The sequence below is a fragment of the Passer domesticus genome, chromosome 1, assembly GCF_036417665.1.
Source record: "Passer domesticus isolate bPasDom1 chromosome 1, bPasDom1.hap1, whole genome shotgun sequence".
Classification (NCBI taxonomy): Eukaryota; Metazoa; Chordata; class Aves; order Passeriformes; family Passeridae; genus Passer; species Passer domesticus.
The window spans coordinates 109,118,973-109,144,538 of record NC_087474.1 but is presented as its reverse complement, the minus strand read 5'-3'; the positions used below and the strand labels follow the sequence as shown (position 1 = coordinate 109,144,538).

Below are 25,566 nucleotides of genomic sequence, written 5' to 3'. Positions count from 1 at the left end.
AGGCTTTAAAATAGGCTGCCCAAGGAAGTAGTTGAGCCACCAATCTTGGAAGGGTTAAAAAACTTGTAGATGTGGCACTTGAGGACAAGGCTTAGTGGTGAACATGACAGTGTTGGGTTAATGGCTGGATGTGATGACATTAGAAGTCTCTTCCAACCTTAATGATTCTGTAGTTCCATAACCTGGTTGTGTCAAGGCTCGTGGTCATACCTAGTAATGGTCCAGAAATTTCTCCGGACCAAGGCTTCTCATGGGGACCCTGTCTGTTCTCCAAGAGGTCCAGCCTTCTCCATTCCTGCTGCTGGGTGGTGACAGGGCGAGGCAGTGGAGGCTCTGGTGTGTGTGCCACAGCCATGGAGTGCTGCTGTAAGGACAGAAATAGCAGCACTAGAGGCTGGCAGCCACCACATACCAGCTTGAGGCAAATGTTGTGTGCACCTGGCACAATCTCAGATAGGAGACCCTGTCCCGAGGTCACCTCTGACCCCTGAGGGCTCTGTGAAGAGTTACAAATTTGTTTGAACTTCAGATCTTACTGTCATGCCCCAGCACAGATATGAAGAGACATCAAACAAGGCTGGCCAATCCATACTATCCATTCAAGCAGCTGGGCAGCTTTAGAAATGTATCCTAGAGGCAAGAGTGGCAGAAAAGCCCTAGGACCCATTTCTGCCTACATGATCCAGGCAGCAGATCAGCAGATGGTGGACTCTTTGCTCCATAATTGTTTTTAACAGCCAGATTTTACCTTGCTACCAGGAAAAATAAGGTAATAGTCATAACCTATTTTTTTCAACCCAATTAATAATTGATAAAGAAAATAAATATGTTTGACAAGTAGAATACTTTCCACCTGAAACTGATACATCCAATACCTCCACTAACATCTCAGGAAACTCTAGTGGGTTGGGTTTTTTTTTTTTTTTTTTTTTTTTTTTTTTTTTTTGTAGTGTTCACAGCTGAATGCTGGCTTGGCCACTTGTGACTATTATGGAAAAGAAAATTATTGTGGTAGCACACTATGGCTGTGAGAGCCACAATGCAAGAAATAAAACGGTGAGTCCTGCCCATGCAAGTACCACACTTTTCAGCCACCTCTTCCTCCCTGCACACCCTGTTTCAGGTTGTTGACAGCCTCATGACCTGCATGATCCTGGAGAAGAGAAGAGTGCTGAAAGCTGTGCACTCTGCAGTAAGAACAAAAACAGATCCCTTTTAGAGAAGAACAGCTGAATTCTACATTTTCATTTAAATTACATTAGGGCCATCACTAAGGCCATTTATGTGTGAATAATGGAGTAAGTTTTTGCAGGTTACTACTGCAAGACCCAACCTAAATAATGGTTAATTAAATCTATCTCAAGTTGGACCTGAAGTTTCTCATAACGGCCACTAGAGGAAAACTAATACACAGAAAGCAGAAGTCCATTGCTATACAATTTAGAGCTCTGTTTGTCACTGCACTATTTATTAACATACCTTAAATGAAATCAGATGGCAGTTGCTTGACACTGTCAAGTAAAGCAGAATGAAATTCATGTATGACTTTTGTGTTCTTGAAATCTGCCTGGTATTTCTACTCAAAGAAGAGAAGGAAAGCTAAAAGGAGAGAAAAGCAGAAGATGAAGAAAGCAGATGATCCTTTCTGTTTACATTTCATGAGGAGAGGAAAGCTTGTGCCACTCTAGATTTTGGGATTGGCATAAAGCTGCTTGAAAAGGACAGTCTCTCCCTAGCAAAGAGAAATCTCGAGGTATTTAAACTTCTCTGCTGTGTCAGTCCTGAGAAGTGGGGGAAGGCTGCTGAGAATTCAGGTTCCAAATTTATTTCCTTGATAATGAATCAAAAAATGAGTAAGACAAGGCAAGAAAGGAATGGGAAAGTTTCTTCCATGTTAATTAAATTAAATTAGTTCTGAGGATCCAGAAAACACAGGACTGAGAAATTAGTGTTATAATTATAAAAATTGTTCTGGGGTTTCCACCATTGAATGGATTTCTCAGTAAAAATAAATAATAATTAATTTCACTAGTCATAAAAACCCAAGAAGATTTTTCTCATCTTCTGTTAAAACTACTTTTAGACAAACATCATGTCAACATATTTTTATAAAGTCTGCTCTTAATTTAATATTCTTTCCTGGTTTTTCTCTTTGATTTCTACAATAAGCACTGATTAATTCTTTCCTATTTTCATTGCTTTTCCAAGTGTAATCTATTTCAGTCCTGCTAACTGGCTAGTCTTGGAAGGAACTGTCAATCCTGATGTAGCCTAATTTAATTTTTTGACTGAGTATTCTGATTTTAACAATTCTGTCAATTTTCACCAAAAAATGCACTGCAGAAAACAATTATTTTATGAGCCAAATTTTGTCGTCGATTCCTGCTTATATTGTTGTTCCCTCTTTGTATGAGCTTTCAAAATTCGCATTTGAACTATGATACCCAGAGTTCCCTTCCAAACAGCTCTTTTCCATTATTTTATTATTCAGTATATTTTTTTACATGGATTCTCAGTTGACATGGAAAGAATAATTTGCTTACTATTAAAATGAAAGTTAAAGTTTTGTGGGCCTCAGCTCAACTGTTTTTTGTTCTCTAGCCTTGATTTAGTTTTTGCATTTAAGCAATAATCTAAAAGGATGTTTTAAAATAAAACAAATTTTCCAGTTATTCAGAAGGTTCTAGAAGTCCCTATTGCTTGCTAAGACTTTTTTTGCAGATCTGCTGGCTGTTCACATCAAGAGCTGAGAGTCCCCAAAACAAACAGCTTAGTCTGGAGAAGTTGTTTGTGTGAAGTTGAAGACTGCATCATGATGAATATTTATATGGAAATGAATTGAGGTTGCACAGATAAAGCATGCTTCCCTGACTTAAAAGAAATTCGGTATGCGATTGATACATACATTATTCACACGCAAAATAGGAACAGAATCTTTTAATAGAAGTGTTCCCGAAGCCATGTCCTTTCCCTCTGCCTAGATCAGGTCTGTAGCAAGTAGGACTGTTCCTCACTGTAAAAGCAAGCTGTGATGGCTTTTTACTCTGTATTTCAGATTGTGCAAGTCACATTTTAAAAGTGCCACAATTTAGTCAGATTCTATCAGATTTCCTCAAAGCAAAACCCCCTGTTCAGAGTGCAAAAAATATTACAAATCCCTGATTTGATGCCATGGGTCAGCAGTTTTTAAAGAAATCTTTACAAAGATATTTTAAAGAGATTATTAGGAGCCTTGTAAATTTATTATTCAAATTCCTTTAGAAGTAGCAACAAACTAAATGCTACAGAGACAGCAGTAGTTATGCCTCCACAACAGTGCATGATGTTATCTGGTAACACTGATAGGCATACAAAAACTTCAATTTTATTTGTTTTCCTATCAGTCTTTCCTTCCCTGTTTTATGCAGTACCACAGAAAACTACCTTATCCCACAATGTGCATTATAAATCTCTTTCTAACTGTTTCCTTACTTCATTTGCTCAGAACCTAGTTTTCCAAGCTGACCTACTTTATCTTATTTTGGTACTTTCAGTAAATTCCCTTAAGCTTGTCTACTCCAGCATTGCTTAAAATGTCTTCTATATCCTGGTAATCACTTCTCTTAAAGCAAAAAGATCTACCATGACTGATACAAAAATTCTAATCTGTTCATCCTTTTGAAACCCAGTAAGATGCTTTTACATTGCAACAGTATTTTTCTCATTAAACTCTTTGTGAAAATGGTTGAGGTATTTTGGAAGGTAAACCAAACAAAAATATTCATCCTGAGACAGATTTCAGCAGGTGCTGCAATTTAGCTGAAATCCCATTTTTATACAGTTTTAAGCAAGGAAAAATAATGTCTAATAATGGGAGATACAAGGCAACTTTACTACTGGTATCACTAATGGCCTGACTTTTAATAAATTTATGTCAGTTTTTTCAGCAGGATATTTTATGAAGGATGCTTTAAGAACTGCTAAATTGTTTAGAGTATTTACATGGAATGAGCTTTCCAAAAAGAAGTGGTAGATGGTTTTACTGCTATCATGCTCAGATATGACAAGGTGCAAAAAATACCATGGTGATGAGTGAGAGATGATTTGATAAAATTAGTTTTGAATCACTGTTGTTCTACAACTCTTACAGTTGTAGCTGAATTCCCACTATAAGGCTTGTTTTTTTTCCCCTTTAAAAATCTTCAAGCAAACAGTAGAAGTGGCATGTAAAATTTGTGGTGAAGGTTTAAGTTCTGTGAAAACAGAGTGTGGGGGGGAATGCGGAGAGAGTTTGTGTCTCTGTGTGTCTCTGTGTGACTCTGTGTATCGGATGGATGAGTTATAAATCCTGCAAGGTCCTGTGAAGAAGACCAAGCGAAAAGACACAGTTTTCTGTCTTTTCAGCGGTCTTCTGTCTTTGGACAAATGGAGGCTGAGAAGAGATCAGGAGACTCATCTAATCTCTGGACATTTCACATAGAGATTTGTTATTGTAGCTGTGCTTACTACCAAGTTTTCTATCAGCAGCATAGGTTTCAGCTTTTAGAGAGAAAAGCATATATCAAGGAGGAGTATTTTCCTCTTCCTGTATACCTGCAATGATACAGTAGGGCAGCACAGGCACACTAGTGTTTATTGTAAACTCTAGGAACAAGGATAATAGTACTTATCCCACAAGAAGCAAGTAGATTTTTGACAAGTGTCTATCAAAGAAGATAAGAGATGTTCATTATCTGATGGCATCTGGGTAAATCCTAGACCCTTTATCCATGAGGAAAATTAATCTCAACAGGAGTTTTGCAAATATCTAGTGGTTGTCATGGCACATGACTCTCTACTTTTTTTTTTCTCCTTCTAGCATATTGCTTTCCTCTTTAATACACCCAAAAATCTTGCATCATTTTTCACTAATCATCACTGAGGCTCTGAAAAATCTCAAGGAAAATATGTCAAAACCATTTAGAAATAATATCGCACTGCAGGTTCTGAATGTATAGTTTCTGAATTCATAGCAGTATTCTGACTAAGATACAGAAAAAAAATATGGCAAATCTGTAGTCAGAATCAGAGGAAAAGAACAGAAATAAATGTCCAGCCCTAGAACAGCTTCTCCTTGCCTTTAAGATACTCGCCTTATCAAAATTCTTACAGATTCATTTAGCTGGAGTCCCTTCAATTACCACACAGTTATATTTTCAAGGCAACTGCATTTACTACACGTCTTTTAGTTTGATGACAAACAGTCATTTCTTGGTTAAAACATGGAACAAAATTCCAAAAAGTTATAGAGTGTCAATAAATATTGTTAAATCAAAATTATTATAAAACTGGGAAGAGAACAGAAATTATTTTCATATGAGTGTTCAAGAAATGTATAACTTGCACTTCTTTTTAAGAAACAGTAAAGACACATCTTCTTAGGAATAATATTTATAGATTTTCTAACTTGACTTGTATTACTCCTTGGAGTAAACAAAGCCATCTCACAGACATACCCAGCTCCTGCATATGACTGGATACCATCTCTAATTAGTTATTTCTTAGGTAGAACTATACATTGAAAGTAAAAAAAGAAAAAACAGTTTAAAGTGGTTTACTAGAAGTTAATATCCAAAGGTATTTATTTATTAACCATCCCCACAATTTAAAAAAAAAAAAAATAGTGGATGGACTGGAGAAGGTCCCAAGAAAGGCCAAAAAATAATCCAAAGACTGCAGAACCTACTCCGTGAGCAGATTGAGAGTTAGATCATTTCTCTGTGGAGAAGGTTCAGGAGTGACCTTCTTTTCTCCTCGGAAAAGAGAATGCCCAAGAGAGACCTCATCACATTATCCCTGTATTTAAAGGGTGGTCACAAAGACAAAAGAGAAATTTGTAGCCACAAGAAGCTATGGGGAGAAGACAAGAGGTCATGAGTGCAAGTTGTACCAGGAAATGTTTTATTTCAATGCAATAAATGATTTTTTACAGTGGGAGCAACCATTCACTAGAAAAACCTTGCCAGGAGCATGGTAGAGTTTCCATTGCTGGAGGTTTTTCAAGATGCAGCTAGACAGGGTACTAGGTTATCTCATCTAGGCTGCCTTTCCCATGAAAGGTCAGACCAGCTGAAATTCTGAGGATCCCTTCTCCAGAGAACAGTCCTGGGCTGTTCTATGATCCTGTGATTCTAATTTCAGTTAACACAATGAGACTTCTGGCTAAATAGTGCTACTGAAAAACTGTGCCAGTCATTAAGTCCTGGTTTGGATGACTAACCTTTGAAAATTCCATGAAAGATTCTTCAAAGGGTATTCAGATCAGAAAAGTGCAACATACTGACTATTTAGCTTTAAATTCTTGAAAATCTCAGTCCATGGTAATCCGGAAGTAGTGATGATTACTATTCCTCTGGGGAAGAGAGAAGACAGGCTGCTTATTGTTCTTCATTAGAAGTTGTAAGAAAAGAATTATGGAAGACTCTCAAGAAACAGTTTGCTCTCGTAGGTCACTGAAAGATCTTTCAGTGAACATACTTTATGTGACACTTCATAAGGTAGAGCATTTGTTTCAATGTTTGGCAGAGAGGTCAGTCCTTTTAAGGATCCTAACTATACACAGTTGTTAATACATGGGCTACTATTTCAAAATTACTTACAAAGCATGGGATTTTACAGTGCCATTTTTTTTTTTCTGCCAGGTCTCTTCTCTAATTGTGAATATATCATTCACCTTCCCTGTTACTTACTGAGCACACACTGTACATGCCCAGGAGCCCTTTAGCAGGAGAAATTTTACCTAATCAGAACTCATTTGGCCAGGTTATATATAGATATACTTGTACTATTCGGAAAGCAGCTCATGGTTCTGCAAATGCTGTTGTATACATTGAGCTCTAAGGACCACCTTCACAAAACTAAGCATATTAAATCCCTAAATTTCACCATTACTTTGGCTTTTGCCTATTGCTGGGTTTTTCTCAGGTTTTATTTTATCATTGGAAGAGTAGCAAATTCTCCAGTGATCCAATTACACCAGAAAGTGTACAGCTACTAATACCAGGATCCCTGCTACCCAGTCCATGCACATTCCTCTTATCCAAATTCCTGTTTGTTTTCAGCCAAAAGCTGAAATCTTTCACTCCCAACCTCAGATATATTGTATCCTTATGGTCCATTATGTTTTGAGTTGAGGTAGAGCAGCTCTGCAACAGTGGTGAAACATCCTCTGCTGTGATGTAACTGCTTACATGTTTTGCAAGAAGATTGCAACCAGGACACTGTAAAGTCAGGTATTAAAACACACAATAGAAGTAAAATCTATGGGGTGGTTTCTTGGAGCTAAAGCTTCTAAGTAAAGCTTGGAGCTTGCTCTTGATGAGCATTTTGAAGGGTATAAGAGAACGACATCTAGATTGTGCTGGATCCTCCTCATATTTTCAGTGGCAAAATTTCCTTTGTGTGGTGAAATTACATACAGTTGATACTTTCAGTTAAAAGGAATCTATTTATTTTATGCCTGTGTAGGGTGTTGGGGATTTTTTTCCAGTGAATGTTAACACACAACTCTCTGCTTGGTAAATACATATTTTACAGGATGCTTGTTAAACCATTTGACACAAATAGATCTGTCACAAAACCAATTCTGTTTCCCATATCCAGGAACTAAAAACTGCATCCAACTTGCTCTAATTCATTAATTGTAAAGAAGTATGGGAATTTTACCTCCCTTTGTTTCTTCATACCACATTTTATAAAGAGTGGCATCTATTAACAGAATATTGGTCACTGCAATAAACCAGGGATAAAGCCAATGACCTAATACAACAGGTCATTACAGAATCCAAAGAGATGCTGCATGAATAAAGATGTTCATTAACACAGTCAAGGTTACTGAAGTTAGAGTCTCTAAATTATGCTAGGGTACATGTCAGTCATAACAGTGAACACATGACATGACCTTTGCTTTAAGATTCAGAGACCCAGTTTCATCCACGAGCCACGCGTTCCTGAAAAAGGACGGCTGAGATTATGAAGAACATGGAGATGCATGAGGCAGAAGGAGAGCCTGTTTGAGACACATTCCAAGTAACTTGAATTTTTCCGGGTCTTCTCTTGAGGAGAGCTGCCACCGCCTTAGAACCGGCTTTCTAGCACCAGCCTTTCCTCCCCAGCCCACAGCAGCACGCTGCTGGAGTACTACTGCTGCCAACACTGCCTGAGACAGCGAGCAAACCCCAACATTGCCTATTATTTTCTCCTACCGTCGCACCCAAAGCCTTCCTCCCACGGCATCCTTAGTCAGCGCGTGGGCGAGGAGCCGCGTGTGTGTGCACAGGGCTCAGAGCCGCGTTGTAGCTGTGAGCATGCCGGGCTGCCGGGGGCTGCCTCGGCCTCTCCGGGGCCGCTGTCACCGTGCGGGGTCCCTCTCAGTGAGAGGCCTCGGCTTCTCCCCCTGGCCTGCCCGTTGTCTGTCAGGGGCACAGCCCTGGAGGGGCACGGCGGTGTGCAGCTCTCGGGGCTCGCACATGCGGCACGGCGGCCCTTCCAGGCAGGCAGGGAGGGAACACGGAGTCGGGGAGGAAGCAAGGAGGGCGGCCGGCGCGAGGGGCGAGGGTCTCGCGGGCAGGGCAGGGCAGGGCAGGGCAGGGAGCGGAGCGGGAGCTCCGGGAGACCCCGGCCCCTGGGGCGGGCCGGGCGGGGGGCGGGGGGCTGCGCTCCGTGTGCGCCTGTGTGCCGGCGCGGCGCCCCCGCCCTTCCCCCGGCGGCGCTGCGCGGTGGGCTGGCGCTGGGGTATTTACGGTAACGTGGACCCGGCGGTGGCAGCTCGGTCGGTGTCAGGTGATCGGCGCCGAGGAGCCGCCGCCACAGCCCGGGAGGAAGATGCAAGATGGCCCAGCGGGGCCGTGAGGGGCTCCGCGGCGCCCCTTCCCCGCCCGCCGCCTGCCCGGCCGGCGGGAAGCGCTGAGGCCAGCGCCGCCGCGCCACAGCCCGTCCCCGGCGGGGGCACCGAGCCATGGGGCTCTGCTACAGCCTGCGCCCGCGGCTCTTCGGCGACGCCGGCGGCGGCGGCTCCATCTCCAGCGCCGGCGCCGCCTCGGAGCCCGAAGCGCCGGCGGAGCCTCACGCCGCCCCGCAGCCGCAGCCTCTCGGCGTCCCGCTCCGGCCCGGCGGTAAGCCCGGCGGGGAGGCGGACGGGCCGCCGCTGCTGCTGCTGCAGAACGGCGGCGGCGGCAATGGGGCGGCCCCCGAGCGGCAGCCGGCGCTGCCCAAGGCCGGCGGCCCCGGCCTTGGCGGCGGGGGGAAGGCGGCGCGGCAGCAGGCGCTGCACCAGCCGCCGGCGCTCCAGAGGACCTGGGAGAAGCTGCGCCTGGAGGAGCGGGAGGCGGAGAAGGAGGCGAGGAAAGTCAGTAAGAGCATCGACCGGGCGCTCAAGGAGCAGAAGCGGGAGTACAAGCAGACGCACCGCCTGCTGCTGCTCGGTACGTGTGTGTGTGTCTGTCTGTCTGTCTGTCTGTGCGGGGGTGTGCCGGGGCGGGCAGGTGCCCCGCGGGACTCCCCGGCAGCGCCCCCTCCCCGGCTTCCCCTGTTTTCCTTGGGCACTCTCCATCCCTCCTTTGTCTCCCGCTGCCCCCCCCCGGCCGTGCCCTCCCGCCCCCCGGCCGTGCCCGTCCCCGGGCTCTCCCCCAGACGGGTTTACACCTTTTTTTCCCTTCCTCCTCCCCCCGGTCTCTCCTCCCCGCTTCTGGCCCTGGCAGTGGCTCTGCAATGGAGAACAGGATCGGCGCTCGTCGGGCGAGGGCGAGCGGCTCCACCCAGGCGGGCGGGCGGGAGCGATGCGGATGGGGGAGCAGCGGGGTCTGCCCGGGTGGAGGAGCCGTGCCCGGGCCGGGGCTGCCCCTTCGCCCGCGGCGGGAACTTCGCTCGGCGCCCTCGCAGCTCGGGAACGTGAACGGAAAAAAATAAAAATTATAACATTTTTTTTAAAAATCACGGTGGAAAGGAGGTAAAATGGCCATGCATGCGTGAGATGTGTGTAGCCTGTGGATGGTCCTCCTGTGCCGCGTGTAAGCAGGGATGGTTTAATGAGGAGCGGCTTGAGGCTCCTAAATGAGAGGAGTGGTGATGAGCAATAGGCTCCTTATTTAAAGAAGCCGTGAGCGGAGTAAGGGGAAATAAGAGGGTGTAGATATGTACATTCCTCAGACATCGCCTCTACTACAAGATGTATTCTTCAGCAGCAGGCTCTCAGATTTTTTAGGGACGACTTGCCAGCTTTTGTCCCCTCTTCTCTGAGGTGCTACGTGCGGTCTGCTGTTGCCACTGCTCTTTCTAAGCATTAGTTAATAGTCCTCTCCGGAGGATTTGTACCAGCTGATACATTTACAGTATGAAAACCACAGGGGTATCTAATACAAGCATCTCATTTCCTGCAGGAAACAGAACAGTCATACTGCAGGGCTTTTTTTTTATGGTCTGAGCAGAGGGCTTATTTGGCCTCTTAGCTGTGGTCATAAATATCTGTTTTCTGTTAGCATGAAAACACTGATTTGCTTTTGCATTAGCTTCTTTGCCTCTTCTCATAAAGTTGCATGGCACAGAGTTTTGGTGCTTATCTCAGTGCATTCCAGATTTGGGGTTGTCTTTACATCCTTCTTTATAAAACTCTGTTTCTGTTTTACTGGATTCCTTCATTCCTGTTGGAGGGTAATGGGAGGAGAAAATATGAAGTATAGCAGTGGACAAAAGGTATGCCAGAACTGTAGTGCTTGGTTTCCACAAAACAAATAATGGGCTTTATTATTAGCCATAAAATACCAGCTTGTAGGATACTTGTGCAGCTGGTAGAAAGGAAGGAGGAAGAAGGCGTAATTCGTACTCTATGGGATTATTATTGTCAGTAGTAGTAGTGGTAAAATGTTTCTTCTGATTCTTGAACTGTTGCAGTAATTAACTCTTTGATACACCTTTTTTAATGAAATATTAAAAATTTAATTTTTTTTTTCTTCCTCAAGCATCTGAATATGTGCTTTGACTAGTATGGCTGCAAGAAGGCAGAGATCCCATTTGGTGGCCTTCCTCTGGAGAGCATTGTCATTGAACAAAAGAATTCTGACAAATAGATGCTGTGTGTAGTCCATAGCATGGGTGGTTGTCATAGTAAACCAGAGCAGAAAACACCTGTTCAGAAACAATGACATTTGAAAAATAAATCATCTCTGACCTTTGCACCCTAAAAGAAATTCAACACTCCTAAGACTCCCTGTGTTGAATTCTGTTTAAAATCCGTGTCATAATAAAAAAAGATTCTCTTGATCTCCGTGTTGCTGGGAGGAAATGTTGGATTATTGTTTCAGGCCTTGCAGATCAGGGCCTGACTTAAATGTTTCATTTGGATGTAGGGAGAGCTGCAGGTGCTTTGTATTGTTTTGGAAAGTAGTGGAAATGCTGCTCTACAAAAGAGGAAATTATTTAGAATGGGGAAGGGTTTATTTGTCAGAGAAAGGGTAAACCAAAATTGCATTGCACAAGGTAATAGGTTTCAGTCTTGCACAGAGGAAAAGACTTAAAATGTACACAAAGGTCTTTTAGAATAAAGACTATTACCAGCCTGATATTTTGTAGCATTTCAAGTTGTAAATAACTGGGTCCTTGCCCCTAAGGACTTCTTGGCAGAGTGAACCTGAAAAGCGTACCTTTGCTAGAGAGAGGAGGAATATTTTTGTACATCAACATGGAGGAAATGCACAGCAGAGGCGAAATGGTGAATGCAGTGACAGCACAGCACCATCACAGAACAAACAAAGTTGAGCAACAGCGTTGGCGTGGGCTTTGTGTTTCTTTTTTTAAACACAAGTTTGTAAATAATAGCCTCATTTTGCCTTGTCCTCGTAATGCCGTACATTTACTGGGGCAAGTTTAGAGGATATTATTGAAATTTTAGAGAAAAATACAGTGTATATTGTAAGAAGCTACTATTAGATAGCAAAAAGGGTATGCACACAAATGCACTACTGTAAGAATACTAAGAATCCTTAGAATCTAAATAAGCAGTGTATTAGAAGAGAAGCTTATAAATGTTTGAAAACGACCTTTCCTTAAAAGCACACTTTTTTATTATGTCAAATGAAAACAATCAGCTTTGTGATGAGCTGTACATATCAGTTACCAAGATATTACGAAGTCTCAAAGGCTTTTCGTAGTGTATGTTGGTAAATACCTCCCAAAGAGCCTGTTCTTGCCTGTTACAGTTTACCCCAACTAATGTCTCGTGGTGCACGTGATGTTTTGACACTCTCCCCTAACCTACATTCGGAATCACTTAATGTGTTTTGTCATACCCAGTGATTGTGAAAGGCAGGGTGTGCAGTAAGTGCTCAAGATCAGCTCTCAGTTTGTGCCTCCCCCATAAATAGGTGTTTAAGTATCAGGTGGCTGTAGCTGTGATGCTGAGGCTTTACCGGTGCACTGGAGTAACAGCAGATGTGGTTTGGGTCCATTTGTTCTTCTTCTTCTGAAAGAAGAACCCACATAAAATGGAAACTGGCTTTCCACCACAGTTGGCTGTTTCTTGCTTAACATCCACTTGAAAAATACAAAAAATGGATTGATTATTGAATTGATTATTGGGTGCTGTATTATTTGTAGGGGGGTTTATTTCCTTTTCTTTTTATAAGGGAAGTGTTCATCTGTGCAGAATTCTTAGGATGCTTTTACTAACCCCGAGATGAGGATTTTTTTTTTTTAAGCATATGTATTCTTTGAACATATTTGCAGGGCTTGATCAGAGTTTTGTAGCTTTGGTTTCTGGCTTGTTTTCTGTTTGGTCTTTTTTTCCACAGAATTGCAGTCACCCTCTTCTGCAAGATTGTTTTAGCTGCTGATTTCCTAGAAACTGTAGAAACATTACAAATCACTTTATAGAAGCAATTTACATTCTCATTTGCAGTCTCATATTTTAAACTATTTTGTGAGTAAGTGGGGTGAAGGGGAATTGGCTTTAAACAGAGTGTTAAACGTTGTGGTATAATTAAGGCTCACGTAATGTTAAAGTAAGCTATAAATTGATTTATTTTTTTTTCCTAGATAGCTGTTGTCTTCTAACCTCTGACTCCTATTTTTCCCATTTACCCTGACTCCTGCTTGCTATCCTAACTTTGGATGACTTTCTCAAGCAGAACACATTCTTTTACACTCCCCTGCTAAATTGAAACTGAAAGTGTTCTGACTAAAAGCTTTTCTGTTCAACAGAAACTGAAAGTCATGATATAGGGATGAAGGGAGGGGAAACAGAGATACTAATTTTCTTCACTTAAAAGGTACTGGAACTACTTATGTGATATTTCAGTACTGACTTGATAGCGAAATTTAGATATGTTTGGTGATGCTCATGTACAAAAGTATAGAAAACAACAAAAAACATAGTTCCTGTGAATGGATGGAAATGAAACACAAAGATGCCTTGTCAAGCTTGGGAAACTCCTGCATAGGAGACCCCAGAAAGCTCAGAGGTGTATAACAAGAGTAATGGGTTTTTTTCTTAACTATGCACCAAATGACTTGTCAGAAATGAACTTTCTGTGCAAAGAGAGTTTCTGGTCTGACAGTGGCTTTTAGACTGAGATTGCAGTCTCATAAGTGTTCTGCGTCACAAATCCTTAAGTTCATCATACATCCTCAAGCCAATTTTAAATCTTAAATGTAATGAATTTTATTTTGAAAATAATTTTAACTTTTATATGGTGCCAGCTCATGCTTTTTGATAAATACCTGAATATAATTTAGCTTGATGTGGTGATACTTTCATGTGACTGCATAAGGTTGAATGTTTGAGGTGTTTTTCTGTTACCACCAGAGAGGACTCCTTCCCTGGTCTATAAGGGAGCTTGGCATATTTAGGATCCTTACGGCCAGCTATTTCTACTATGGAGATAATGCACAGATAATTGATAGGAATAGAGATCTTCAGGACTTTGAAATCCTGGGCTGCAAATACTGATCAACGTAATAATGAAAAAGTGTTTTATAATCCCTAATACTTTGTGTAATTTGCAATGTGTTTTCAAAAGCTCTTCTGCTTTTGTTGTAACTTCATAGAAAGTGGAATATGTACTCCTTGCACTGGAGGAAACCAGTAGGCAGAAGTCATCAGGACGTTTGGGATCAGTGCTTAACTTTGGGGGAGTTTTAAGTGTACTGAAAACAATCCCTGACTTACAACCCTTAGCTTTTCTTTCTCTGTAAAATAAAAGCTAATTAGATTTAGCCCAAATTTAGGTGTAGTAACTTATTTACATTCTTTGATTGATTTTGCTTATCTTGAATCACTTGATATTTAAGAAAAAAATAACTAAATCATTTTTTCCCTGTGTTAAGTGTAGTGCTACTGGGAGGCTTTAAGTGCTGTGGAAGGGTGGGTTCTGCAGCTGTTAACTAGAACTTTTGGTTATTAAGCAAGTTTTGTGTTTCAGTGTGTATTCCATGAATGATTCTTGGAATGCAGTGGCTTAGCTAAGCAAACTTTGCAGGTATGCTATGTCATGTTAAGGTCCCACTGCCACTGCAAATTTTGACTGCTGAAATTTTGAAGAGTGGGTAAAACTCCTACTTTTTAATCTTTGTTTTCCCTTCTCCCCCCAAACAGTTTAGAAGAAATACATTGTTACTATGTTCATCCCTTTCTGCTGTGCAACCCACACACCCAATTTCTTTTTCCTTCATTTTATTGTTTTTGTCACAGTGCAACTACAAATTTGGGAAAATACTTAATGGTGGGGGTTTTTTCATACAGTTGTGGCTTCCCTCAACTTACTTTTTCAAGTCAGGTACCATTTGAGCTTGTAAAGTTGAATTGAATTTTTTAAAAGTTGTTTTTGTCTTTTTTTAAATCCAGCAGTCTGTCTGTGTGGCAGAAACCTGGCCTGCCTTCTGCTTACCAAGTTTAACTTTTTTGATAGTTACACCTGTTCTAGAAACATTTTGTCTTTGCTGTGTGGTGTGGAAATGGTTCTTCTCTGTGGATTTTTGAATAGCAGTAGAGAAACAAAATGGTGTAAATAAGATAACAGACATATCACTTATTCTCATGTAAAAGGGATAAAATCTTAAGAATCTTATGCAGGATCTGGAGGAAATGCAGCCTTGCATCTGGCTTGTACACATAATATTTATGCTTTTTCCAAGAGTGGATGAGCATGTTAAGTACACTGACTAGTATATTATATATTATCCCAGTAGCACTGTATGAATGTATGTTTGAAACTCCTGTGTCTTGTGATTTCTCTGCACATGAATATTAAATTTAAGTTTAATAACTTAAAGCCTTGTGGAACAAGCTGTATGAAGAAAGAAATGTGTGCTGATGTGTTGACCAGAATAGGTAAAAACTCCTTAAGAAAGGATTTATTATTTTCTTTTTCTGTGTTCTTGTGCAGAAGATGAAAAAATCTGAGAAAAAAGCTGCCAATTAATGTCTGTAATGTAAGACATAACATCAATCACTGTGGTGGAGCATCTCAGCTGATAAGATCTCTTTGAAGTAAACTTGAATTGTGTCCTCAGAATTTGGTATTTTATGTTTCTTTGGTTTTAAACTTAAGTTTGAAGAATTATAAATTCCACTTATGTTTAAGGTAATGTTAGGTTTCAAGAATAATAAATTTGTTATTTTGAAAATACCATTACTGTAGTAAATCAGCCCCAGGTAGAATTAGAAATCCTGTGCTGTTATCTTTATTTTAGAGAACTTACATCCTGTGGGAACAACATGCCTTTTATAGCTTAAATATGTTTAAAAGTAGAAGGGGTTTTTTTTTCCCCCCCAAGTATTTACAATAAAAATTTAAAAAGTTTTGCACTTTTTCTATGATGCACAATACACTTTTAACAGTTTCTTTTAAGAGGACTTCATTCCTTTAAAGGGCAGAAAGAAAGTTCTTCTCAGTAGTCAATTCAAGCAAATTATCTAGTTGGTCTTCAGAAAATGAGACCATTCCTTCTGTGATTTGGGTTGGTGCATGCAATGGAGATAAGTAGCATGCTTAAAAACATCTGTAATAAAAACCCAACAATAAATTGAGTCCTCATTCTCTGTGGGTATCGTTTCCTCACCCCAGCTTCACTTTCTTAATATGAAAATATATGCTTTTTGATACATGTAATATACTCTGTGTTAATTTGTCATCTGTAGATTAAAATGGATAAGGAAGAGTTGTATTTTTCCATCGTGAAGAATGAAGGCTATGTTAACCTGCCAAAAGTGTGGGTGAACACAGATCCTTAGTATTGTGTGCAAGTGTAATTTATATTAAGCAACTCAATCTTTTATTGAAAACTGTTGTGAATGTTGCTGAGACATTGCCAACTCTGCTATGCTGCAAATCTCTGAAGTACAGGGAATTAATCATTCTGTACCTTGGAGCAAATGCAGAATGCACTTCATGGTGTTAGGCAGTACCTTCTTCAGAATCATCTTGATTTTCCCAAATGCCTCACATGTGGAGGACAAAACTACAGCAAAAGCAAGCTGGATTTTTTTCCTTAAGTGAAAGCACTCTTTCCAGGTTCATGTTTGAATTGATATTTTGTGTTGATTTGTAGATTCATTTTCTATTCCAAGTGATATTTTTTTCAGATAGAGGTGCACGTGTTTGTCTCTGTGTGTGCACGTGGCTACTCAAGTTCTTGTAAAACGGAGGAGATTGCTCTGAAGAGTTTGGGTGAGATAAACCAACCTTCAAGAATATGTGTTGGATTATGTCCTGGCATATCTCATAGCCTTCAATCTTCATAAGCATAGGGCAAGTGTAATGGATTCTGTAACAAGATTGCTTTTTTTCATCCTTTGACTCAGTGGATGTCTGAATTACAAAACAGACTTAGGGTGTTATCTTCTGCCTGTTCTGAGCTTGCTGTGTTTGTCTAATTCACTGTCTAGCAGAGATAGGAACGTGATATTAAGCAGTTCTCACATGTCAGCCATTGCAAAGATGTATATAATTTATGTTCTTTTATGAACTATAAACCTAAAATGCGGAAGAATATAATAATTTGTATAAAGGACATACACAGAATTAAGCACTTCATAATCTGAAAATATATGATTAAAGAGTTTTGAGGCGTTTTTGTGTTTTTTTTTATTTTTCTAAGGTTTTGGTACGGTTTGGTTTGTGTGCCTTTTTTTTAAATCTAATTTTTAGATAGGCAAAAGTAAGTGGCAAGATGCTGTGGAAGATATTTACATCTCATAATGTGTCTGCTTCAATTTAATTTAGTCATTTCATGACCTAATACTAAAAACTGAATATATAAATTGTAAAATTCCTTGATGTGTAGGAGACATTCTTCTGCTTCAGCTGTGCTTAAGAACCTCATAGTACATTGTCAGTCTGGTACTGTTACGTGTGGTGCTGTGCAACCTGGTCATTTATAAACAACCAGGAAAATGGCACAAAGGACAGGCTGTGACTTAAGAGGACTCTCAGATCCTTTTATTCATTGGGTCTACTAACTTGTGAGCGTGGCTGAAGACAGAAGAGTAGCTGTTTTGCTTTTATCCCTTGAAAATATTTCCATGAATGAAAACAGATGGGAACTACAGGCCAATAATTCTGGTTTAGATTGAGTAGTTGATCTTCCTTTGATTTAACATTTTCAAAGAACAGAAATCTCAAATTCTTTAGAGTATTTTCTCACGCTTGGGATGGGGTGAGTGGAACAAAAATACCTAAACAACTAAGAAACCACCCATCTGTCATGTAAAACAATTGTTTTGTTTAACAGAGCTGTACTTCAAATTCATATTTATCTGGACTGTCCCTGCAGATGAAATAGCACTGAGAGGGGAACACAAGCTTTTGACTCTTAGAGAAAGACTAGATAACATGCTATATTTAAATAGCTGCCATGCATTGTGCCTTTTGTAAATATATTTTTCTTCTTAATTTTGGGAATATTTTTACACTCTCTGTGATTCTTCAGTGTTGTAAATTATTTATTTTGCCTTAGTGGAAGACTAATAGAGAAACACTAGAGTTGAGTTTGATGTTGTGCTTCCTGATGTCTTGGTTCCAGATCAGGAGCCATAACAGTCCCTTTTCCTTGAATTTCCAAGTGGACTCTGAGTGCATAAATCTGTTATTCCAAATTCTGTTGCTGCTCCCTCAGGTTTTCTTGTTCTATTCACTGTGACATCTGAGTTCATGAGCTTGTTTGTTCAGTAGTGTCTTTCTGACTTTGCTACTATTGAAGCAGTACAGTTGGTGTCTTGTTCATTTTAGATTTTGGTTTTTATTAATGAGGGAGCTACAATAATATTATAGGGGGGTACATACTCACTCTGATGGCCTTCTATTTCTTGACTCCATGTATAGAGGTGAAAATGTTTGCTCAGCAGAGGTGGGGAGAAAAGAACAAAAAACTGCCTGCAGTGGTATTTGGCTTGTGATATGCAGGACTCTCCTCTGTCAGGCAATCCTGGCTCCAGGTGTATGTCAGCTATGTCTTTGAACTACCAGAAGTGGAAGAAAAACTGTCTCACAGAAAAGCTGAAATGGGGAGAGTAGGTTTTTGATACTTGAAGTTGCTCATAATTTAACGCAGAAAGGATCACCTGAAGAGCACTCGACTCCCTATCAACTCCCATTTGGCAGTAGTCCTTGTCTAATTAAAGCAGATTCACAGATATGTGATCTATCTGCCAGAGACTGAATTAATGCTTTCTAATATGTCAGGAAGAGCTAAAGCAATGCAGTAAAAGGTCAAACATCCTTTCAGATATGCTGGAGAGGTATTTGGAGGGTGGGCAGGGAAGATGGGACTACCTTTTCATGCTTCTTCGTGCTATCAACAGCTGCTTGTGCTCCTGGTCCAGCTGTTTAAGGAAAATCAGATAGGAGCTCGATGCTCTGAAACAGAATGAGCATCGGTTCCACACTTGCTCTCATTCCCTTTACAATGCTGAAGAACAGGTACATGTTAATAACTTGTTCTGCTCTAGGGGGAGGCCATTCATCTTAATACCACAGTTTCTCTGGGTTTCTGTGCATGGGTTGTGTGAGCAGTGCCACGGTCTGCCAGGGTTCTGCAGCACCTCCTGTTGTAGTACTTGTAGATTGTGTGCAGGACAAAACAAATACAAAACCACCTCGAGCCGAAACAGCATAAGATCAGTGCATCCTACTGTGCTGAGTGCCACTGAAATGTAACCTTTCCTTAGTGACAGTATTTCTCGTGAGATAAAGATGGCTGGGCAAGTATGGGAGCAAAAGTTTTCTTTTTGTTTTTCTGTTCCTACCCTTACTCTTACAAGTAAGAACTTCTGCTGTTTGGGATTGTTGGTGGGTTTGGTTGTTTTTTTTTAAATATATATATTCTGTATCCTGATACCCTGATAGAAGATAATTAGATAATCTGATAAGAGTAATTAGAAACTTGAGTTAATTGGCTGTTCATATGATGTGAAAAGAAATATTGAATTAATCTCTCTTAATCTTGTGTCAGACAAAAATAGTTTGAAGATATTACTGAGTCTCACATAAATAAATAGACACCATGTTTTGAGTTCAGTCCTTTATTCCCTAACACAGTTCTCTCTCTGAATTTAGACTGATAAAGACTTTGGTATTGGTAGCTGCTTAATCAGCTTGAGGTAAGCAATGAGACAGTGGATCGGACTTTAGGAGTTTATGAACAATTAGACTAAAGTTCAGAAGTGACTAGTAAGATTTTTCCATTTGACTATATATGTAACCAAGACATTATTTCATTTCCTCATAGTCCCTGTGCTCTAAACTCATAAATTGCTTGAATTTTAACGTGAATATTACACTATTACTTCATACAAAGTGTTCAAGCAGTGTTACTGTTTTGAACCCTAGTTCAGAATAGGACACACACTGTTCCACCCAGCCACTTCAGCTTCTACTGGGTTGGAATTCATATTATGCTTGCTTTCTCCATCTTGTTTTGTATCTGTAACTCACATAGTTGCTCCATTTCTTGAAAGAAAACAGTCTGGAATATATTCTTTAAAAGCTAAATATGCTCATCACCTATTGCTCTTGTCTGAATGTTTTTTCCAGTGTATCTGAAGTGGGCATGCCTGCCCACTTGAAATGGTGTTTGTATTTCTTTTCTGCAGGAAGCATTGGTTTTATTTTTTGAATTTGTTTATCTGACTGTTTATAATTAGTATATATCCAAGTGTTTCTGAAACTGGCCTGTAAAAATCTTTGTCCTCTGCTTCTGTTGCTTCTAAAGATATGACCTTGCAGTGGCTCATGAAAGAATATTACTTGACTGTACCGGGTTTATCATAGTTGCTGTTCTCCAGTGTTGCTGCTTGTCCACACTTGAGTCTTTTGATAAGCTAGCATTATTCACATTGATAATTTTAATCAGTGGGTAAAAGTTTACTGTAGCTAGTTGATGGTTCACACTTCATTCTTGAAATCCATATATTATCTGATTCCTGATTCCACTCTAAAATGTGTTGTATTGATTGTTTGCAGACTAACATCAGGCGTACATGTGCTGCTTATTTATAATACCAAATTATATTGACATAAGCCTTCAACTTAATCAACAGTGTTTGCTATCAATGTCCCTCAGATATTTGTTACTAATTAGGCAAATAACTTATTACTGATTCATTGGCATTAGTAAATACAAGTCCTGTACTTGATGGAATGTGATTTTTCTCAAACTGTATGCAGTCTAAATAGTGAGATCTTGTACCTGAAAAAACCTTGATTTTCTGATGCCTTCAGGTTATCTCATAGAGTAGCAGCAAATGTGATTGACATTCCTTACGCTGTTATCTGTTGTGATTTGCAGGGCATGGTCAAATCCTTCATGTAGAGAGTTACCCTGTAAATATTAAGAAAATAACTGTGTAGATCACATTGTAAAGACAGAGGGCAAGAATCTCTGTTTAAAAAATTAATTGTGTTGACACACAGGGCAATTTGCTGTTACTGTTTTAGGGTAAAGAAGCTAACTTGATATTTCTGAGAATATGAATGTTTTTGTTAAACAGTTAAGCTAACTAACCACGTCTTGGTCTAGCCTGGTGCAGAGGATGCTGCTATTATGATTTCTTGTAAAACAAATAATTTTGTTAACTTGAGATACTTTAGAAACAGCAGTACTTTGCTCAGACCTTTTCATCTCTGTTATGTAGTCTGGTTTTAGGGTATTTGAAACTGCTCTGTATCCTTTTTTAAAAAAGAAACCAGCTGCTTATTTAAACTGATATTTTCAACAACCTGAAAATGCTTTATCAAGATGAAGTACTAAACCAGTTAAATACTTGCTGCTACTACAGACCAGCACAGGAGAAAACAGATAATCCCATGATGTTGTGTTTTTTGTTTTCTTTTATTTGTTACTGGCTGTGGTCCAGAAGTGTCTTCTGTACTGTGTTAGATCTTGCAGGCAATTGCTTGGACCTTTCATGAACGCTGTCTTTCAAATCAGCTGACTCTTGTTACTTTTTGCCTTCTTCGTTTATGGTTGAAAAATTACTTAGATTTTGAAATAATCATTACCATAAAGACAGCCCAGTCAGAATGCAAAGCTCTTAAATTCAAGCATGTAGAAAACTAACACTTCCATTTTAGGTCAGCTTTTTGGTGGCATTTTTTAATAGTATTTAGGAAGGGTAAATCTGTTACAAAAACTGCTTATTGCCAGAATTCTTATATGTGATACGTGTTGGAAAACAATTCTTACTCTAACCTTTTGCTAAAATAAAGGAGGCATTCTTACCTTCTTCTTTCTTAATAGGTATTTGACTGATGAATTGGGTCTCTCTGAATACATTGGGGTAGTCTCATTTTTTAACTCATCCTAAACATGCACTAACAATTATCTCAGTTCATAAAACACCTGACCAAGTCTGTCATCCCATCATAGACAGCATGGGTTGGTTGATTCTGAGGTGCGCACATTTTGTTCAGAGCATCAGATGGCTTGAAAATCTTTCTTGACCCCCATCCCTGATTGACAATGTATTTAACATTTCAAAGGTAGCCCTACATCTGTGGGTGTTCTGAAAAATCTGGCTCTTACTGGTGCCCGGTCTTCTAGCATTTTAATTAACTCTCCATACAGGGACCCCTCCTGCAGAGAAAACATGCATTTTCTTTTAAAAGAATTTCCAGAATAGATTGTGAGCATAAACTGTGGAGGAGGAAAATTTACTTGCAAGTATAGGAGCAGTTGTGTTTCTGATTTTGCTGTAATATATAAAGATCTGAACTTCTAAGTCAGTGTAATGTGAAAGTATGTAAAACACATGCTTTTACACTAAAGCATAGTAAGTCTTGCTGTGACTGCAGGAATCCCAAATGTGAACCTAATTTTGTAGTGTCATCAGTCTGGAATTTACTGCTTAATTTGGAAGAGGAAGCTGAGATCCAGAAGCATGGCAGAAAATTTTCTTGAGTGCCTGATTTCTCAGTTGTATTTTGGCACATCATCAAAAGTGCTTCAGAAGTACTGAGTTATTTTGTCTTCTACCAACTTCACTTGTAGTCAAATGGTCAGCACTGATGAAGACTTACAAAAGTGTTTTGTTTCACAGTCTGAATGTATAAATTCCTTCAAGGAAAATATTCTTAATTTTTGTTTTAGTGGTATTTTTGACACTTTGTACTTGGCTCAGTCCTTGAATATGTATTTGAGTGGTGTTAATAATTAATTAATTTACTTATTTTGAGTAGAACTTATAGTTTTTAACGGTACTCTTATTCTTAGCCCTAAAATTGAAAATGCAATGTCTTCATGAAGCTTATAGAATGCAGCATGTAACTGATGGCTCAACAGCAGAATGCTGAAAAAACTAGGGTAGATTTCAGAACAACAAATTTATTAAAATATTGACACAAACACTTCTTTGCTTGTTTTCCTAATTTTCCCTTCCGGTCATAAGTATCCATTAGTATTCATGATGGAAAACTTTAAGCTGAGAGTTTAAAGCATAATAGAATCAGCTGGATAGTGTTATAGCTGAGTCTTCCTGACAATATTCATTATATAAGGATCAGTTGGGTTTGATCCTAGCTGTAGTCAAACTGTCAAATAAACATGCAAAAGTTGGGCATTCCATCCTGAAGGATATCTGTCCAAACTTTGGTACACGTGCCTTATTTCAACATGTGTTTTGTTGTCTTGGATTAAATAGCTGCTTCCTTTCTGTGTTCCTCATTGTATTCTCATTCCTTACAGCATATACAGCATAGAATAAATAATAGCAAATGTGTGACATGTTTACTGTATCTCGTATTTTCTTTTTTTATGTGTGATAATTCTTGCACTGTATGCAGAAGTCTTTAATGTCTAGTGTGGATTTTTCCAAGGAGTGGACCATTGATATATTTGATGGAAAATCAAAATAGAAATGGATCATGTTCGAATTGACAAATGATCTAGTTTTCAGGTATAAGTTTAAATGTCTACATCCTGGCCTACTTCTAGAACTATTTTAGAGAGCTGTTAAAATAAGCTGCTACCTTTAGTGTCCAAATTATTATGCTGATATTCACTCTGATTTCTGACAACTGCTTCTCAGATTAAATAAATTACATCTTGAGAATGGAGAAACATAGCAATAATGTTTCTTCATGTTCATTCTTTAATGTTCATGCTGCAGCTGCTCTGATGGTTATCACATCCAAGATGTGAAAGCCCAGCTGTGAAGAAACTGAACTTTCCGGTGCTGTTTTTATGTCCCCATGCCACCATAATGGTCTGGGCCTCTCAGATACTCGTCAGACATGTTCCCTGTCTTGACAGCATGAGAATGTCTTCATGTCTTAAAAGTACAGTGTTCCTGGCTGTCCTGTGTGCAGTCTCCACTTCTAGCCCAGTGGAAAGTGCTGACTGGTAGCAGCTATTGTTATCCTCTCGTCTCACTTCAGGTAAGCATGAGAGGCAGTGTAGTGCAGGGTGTCTTGGCAGCAGCATGCCAGGTAGGGGTAACTGCCCCATGTTGCAAAGATTATCAGACTGCATTGCTGCTGCACATTTCCATATCGGAAAAGTTTCCATCTGACCACCTTTGGGAGTCAGAGACCAAGCAAAGAATGAGCCCCTTACTACACCAAGCAAAGATGGATGGACAGCTACACTCCTGTGAGGGAAAACTTTGTCCCTCCTCCTGGCTGCTAATACGTGACAAGAGTTCATGGGGAAAAAAATTGCAGTCACTAATCTGATTTGCTCCGAGATGAAACAGATTCTTAGTTAATGAATTGGAGGTTACCAGGTTACCATTCTTGTATGGTCAAGTTGCTGCATCATGCTCGTGGCTTAAGGTTACCTTCTCTGGTCATAGAAGTGCTTATGTAGTGGTAAAATTTTTGTTACAAATCTTCTGTATAATTATTAGATCTAACTTTTTTCCTTAGAAAATGTGTGTGACTGTAAAAGTAACACTTCATAAATATTTCTGTGTGCAGTACAAGTTATTGAACGTGTCATCAGTGGGCTTCATGTAGATTGGAAATCCTGTATTCCTTTATTGGAACAAAATGGGATCTAAATCCCATTCAAAATATGATGCAATTTTATCCTATTATTTTTGATCACACATCTGCTCTGTTCCTCAGTGCTTGTCTTCCACGTGTGGTACTATGCCAGAACTAATGAATTATTTGGGATCTTATCTAAGCTGAGGTCAGTGTTGGATAACCCATGTCAGTAATTCAGAAAAAACAGAGTCACGGTGTATTGTAACTTCCGGCTATTGCTGGTTGCTCTAAAAAAGCCAGCAAAATTACAAAGAAATTCAATAACTTGTTCACAAATACAGAGTAAATTAGTAAATTTAAATTTAGAATTTGAATTACTATCTAAGCACATACTGTGTACTCAAAATGAAGCTGTGATACTCAAAGCTGTCTCCACCTGCATTCCCAGTTACCTGCTGATTTGTTAGAATGGTGCTGCTCCATAAGAAGGGATTTGTGTGTGTGACCTGTTGTGCGGTGAAGCAAACTCCTCTGTGGCAAAAAGAGGCATACAGTTCTTGTTTCTCAAAGAAAACTGTAGCAGCCTCTTGGCTGAGCCAAATGTCTTCTTACACCAGTTTCCCCAGTTTATAGGTACCGTAGTATCATGTCTGTTTGCTCTTTACTCACCATTTGCTTTGCCATGAGTGAAGCAGGATTCTGTAGCTAAACTGCCATGGCGTTTCCCACAGCATGATTAGAACTGTTAACGCTGTCTTTGGAACTTGGCGAATTGGGAGTAAATTGGGAAAGAAAACTTGCAGTAATTTCATTATGAAGGCAGTATGGGTTTTAATTTTTTAAACTTGGGGGGTGCATGATGGTTAATTTCAAGATGATCTCATGAGATACCATATTCTGATGAAACTTCTGTACAAGACAGAGGCTGGTCTAGCATTTTTATAATGGTAACCATTGTTTTTATTGCAGACTGAAGTAAATTCTCAGATTCCTAGTGGCTCTTTAGTAAAGAATTGCAAACTTCACATGGCTTAGTGGATATACTTTATCAGTTTTCACATCTTACTTATGAATGAGAATATGCAAAAGTCAGGTTTTGTTTATGGCTGTTTATTTTTCAGGCCCATGTATTTTC

The 25,566-nt window shown here is 39.7% G+C and overlaps 1 protein-coding gene across 1 annotated transcript in view; it reads left to right on the top strand.

The window, feature by feature from the left end:
- The first annotated feature begins 8,837 nt into the window (after positions 1–8,837).
- Positions 8,838–25,566, top strand: part of GNAL (G protein subunit alpha L) — a 179,462-nt gene continuing 162,733 nt past the window's right edge. The window contains exon 1 of the mRNA XM_064433291.1: positions 8,838–9,440. Within this exon, the coding sequence (XP_064289361.1) occupies positions 8,975–9,440 (466 nt within the window). The 5' untranslated portion in view covers positions 8,838–8,974. The remainder of the gene's footprint in view (positions 9,441–25,566) is intronic.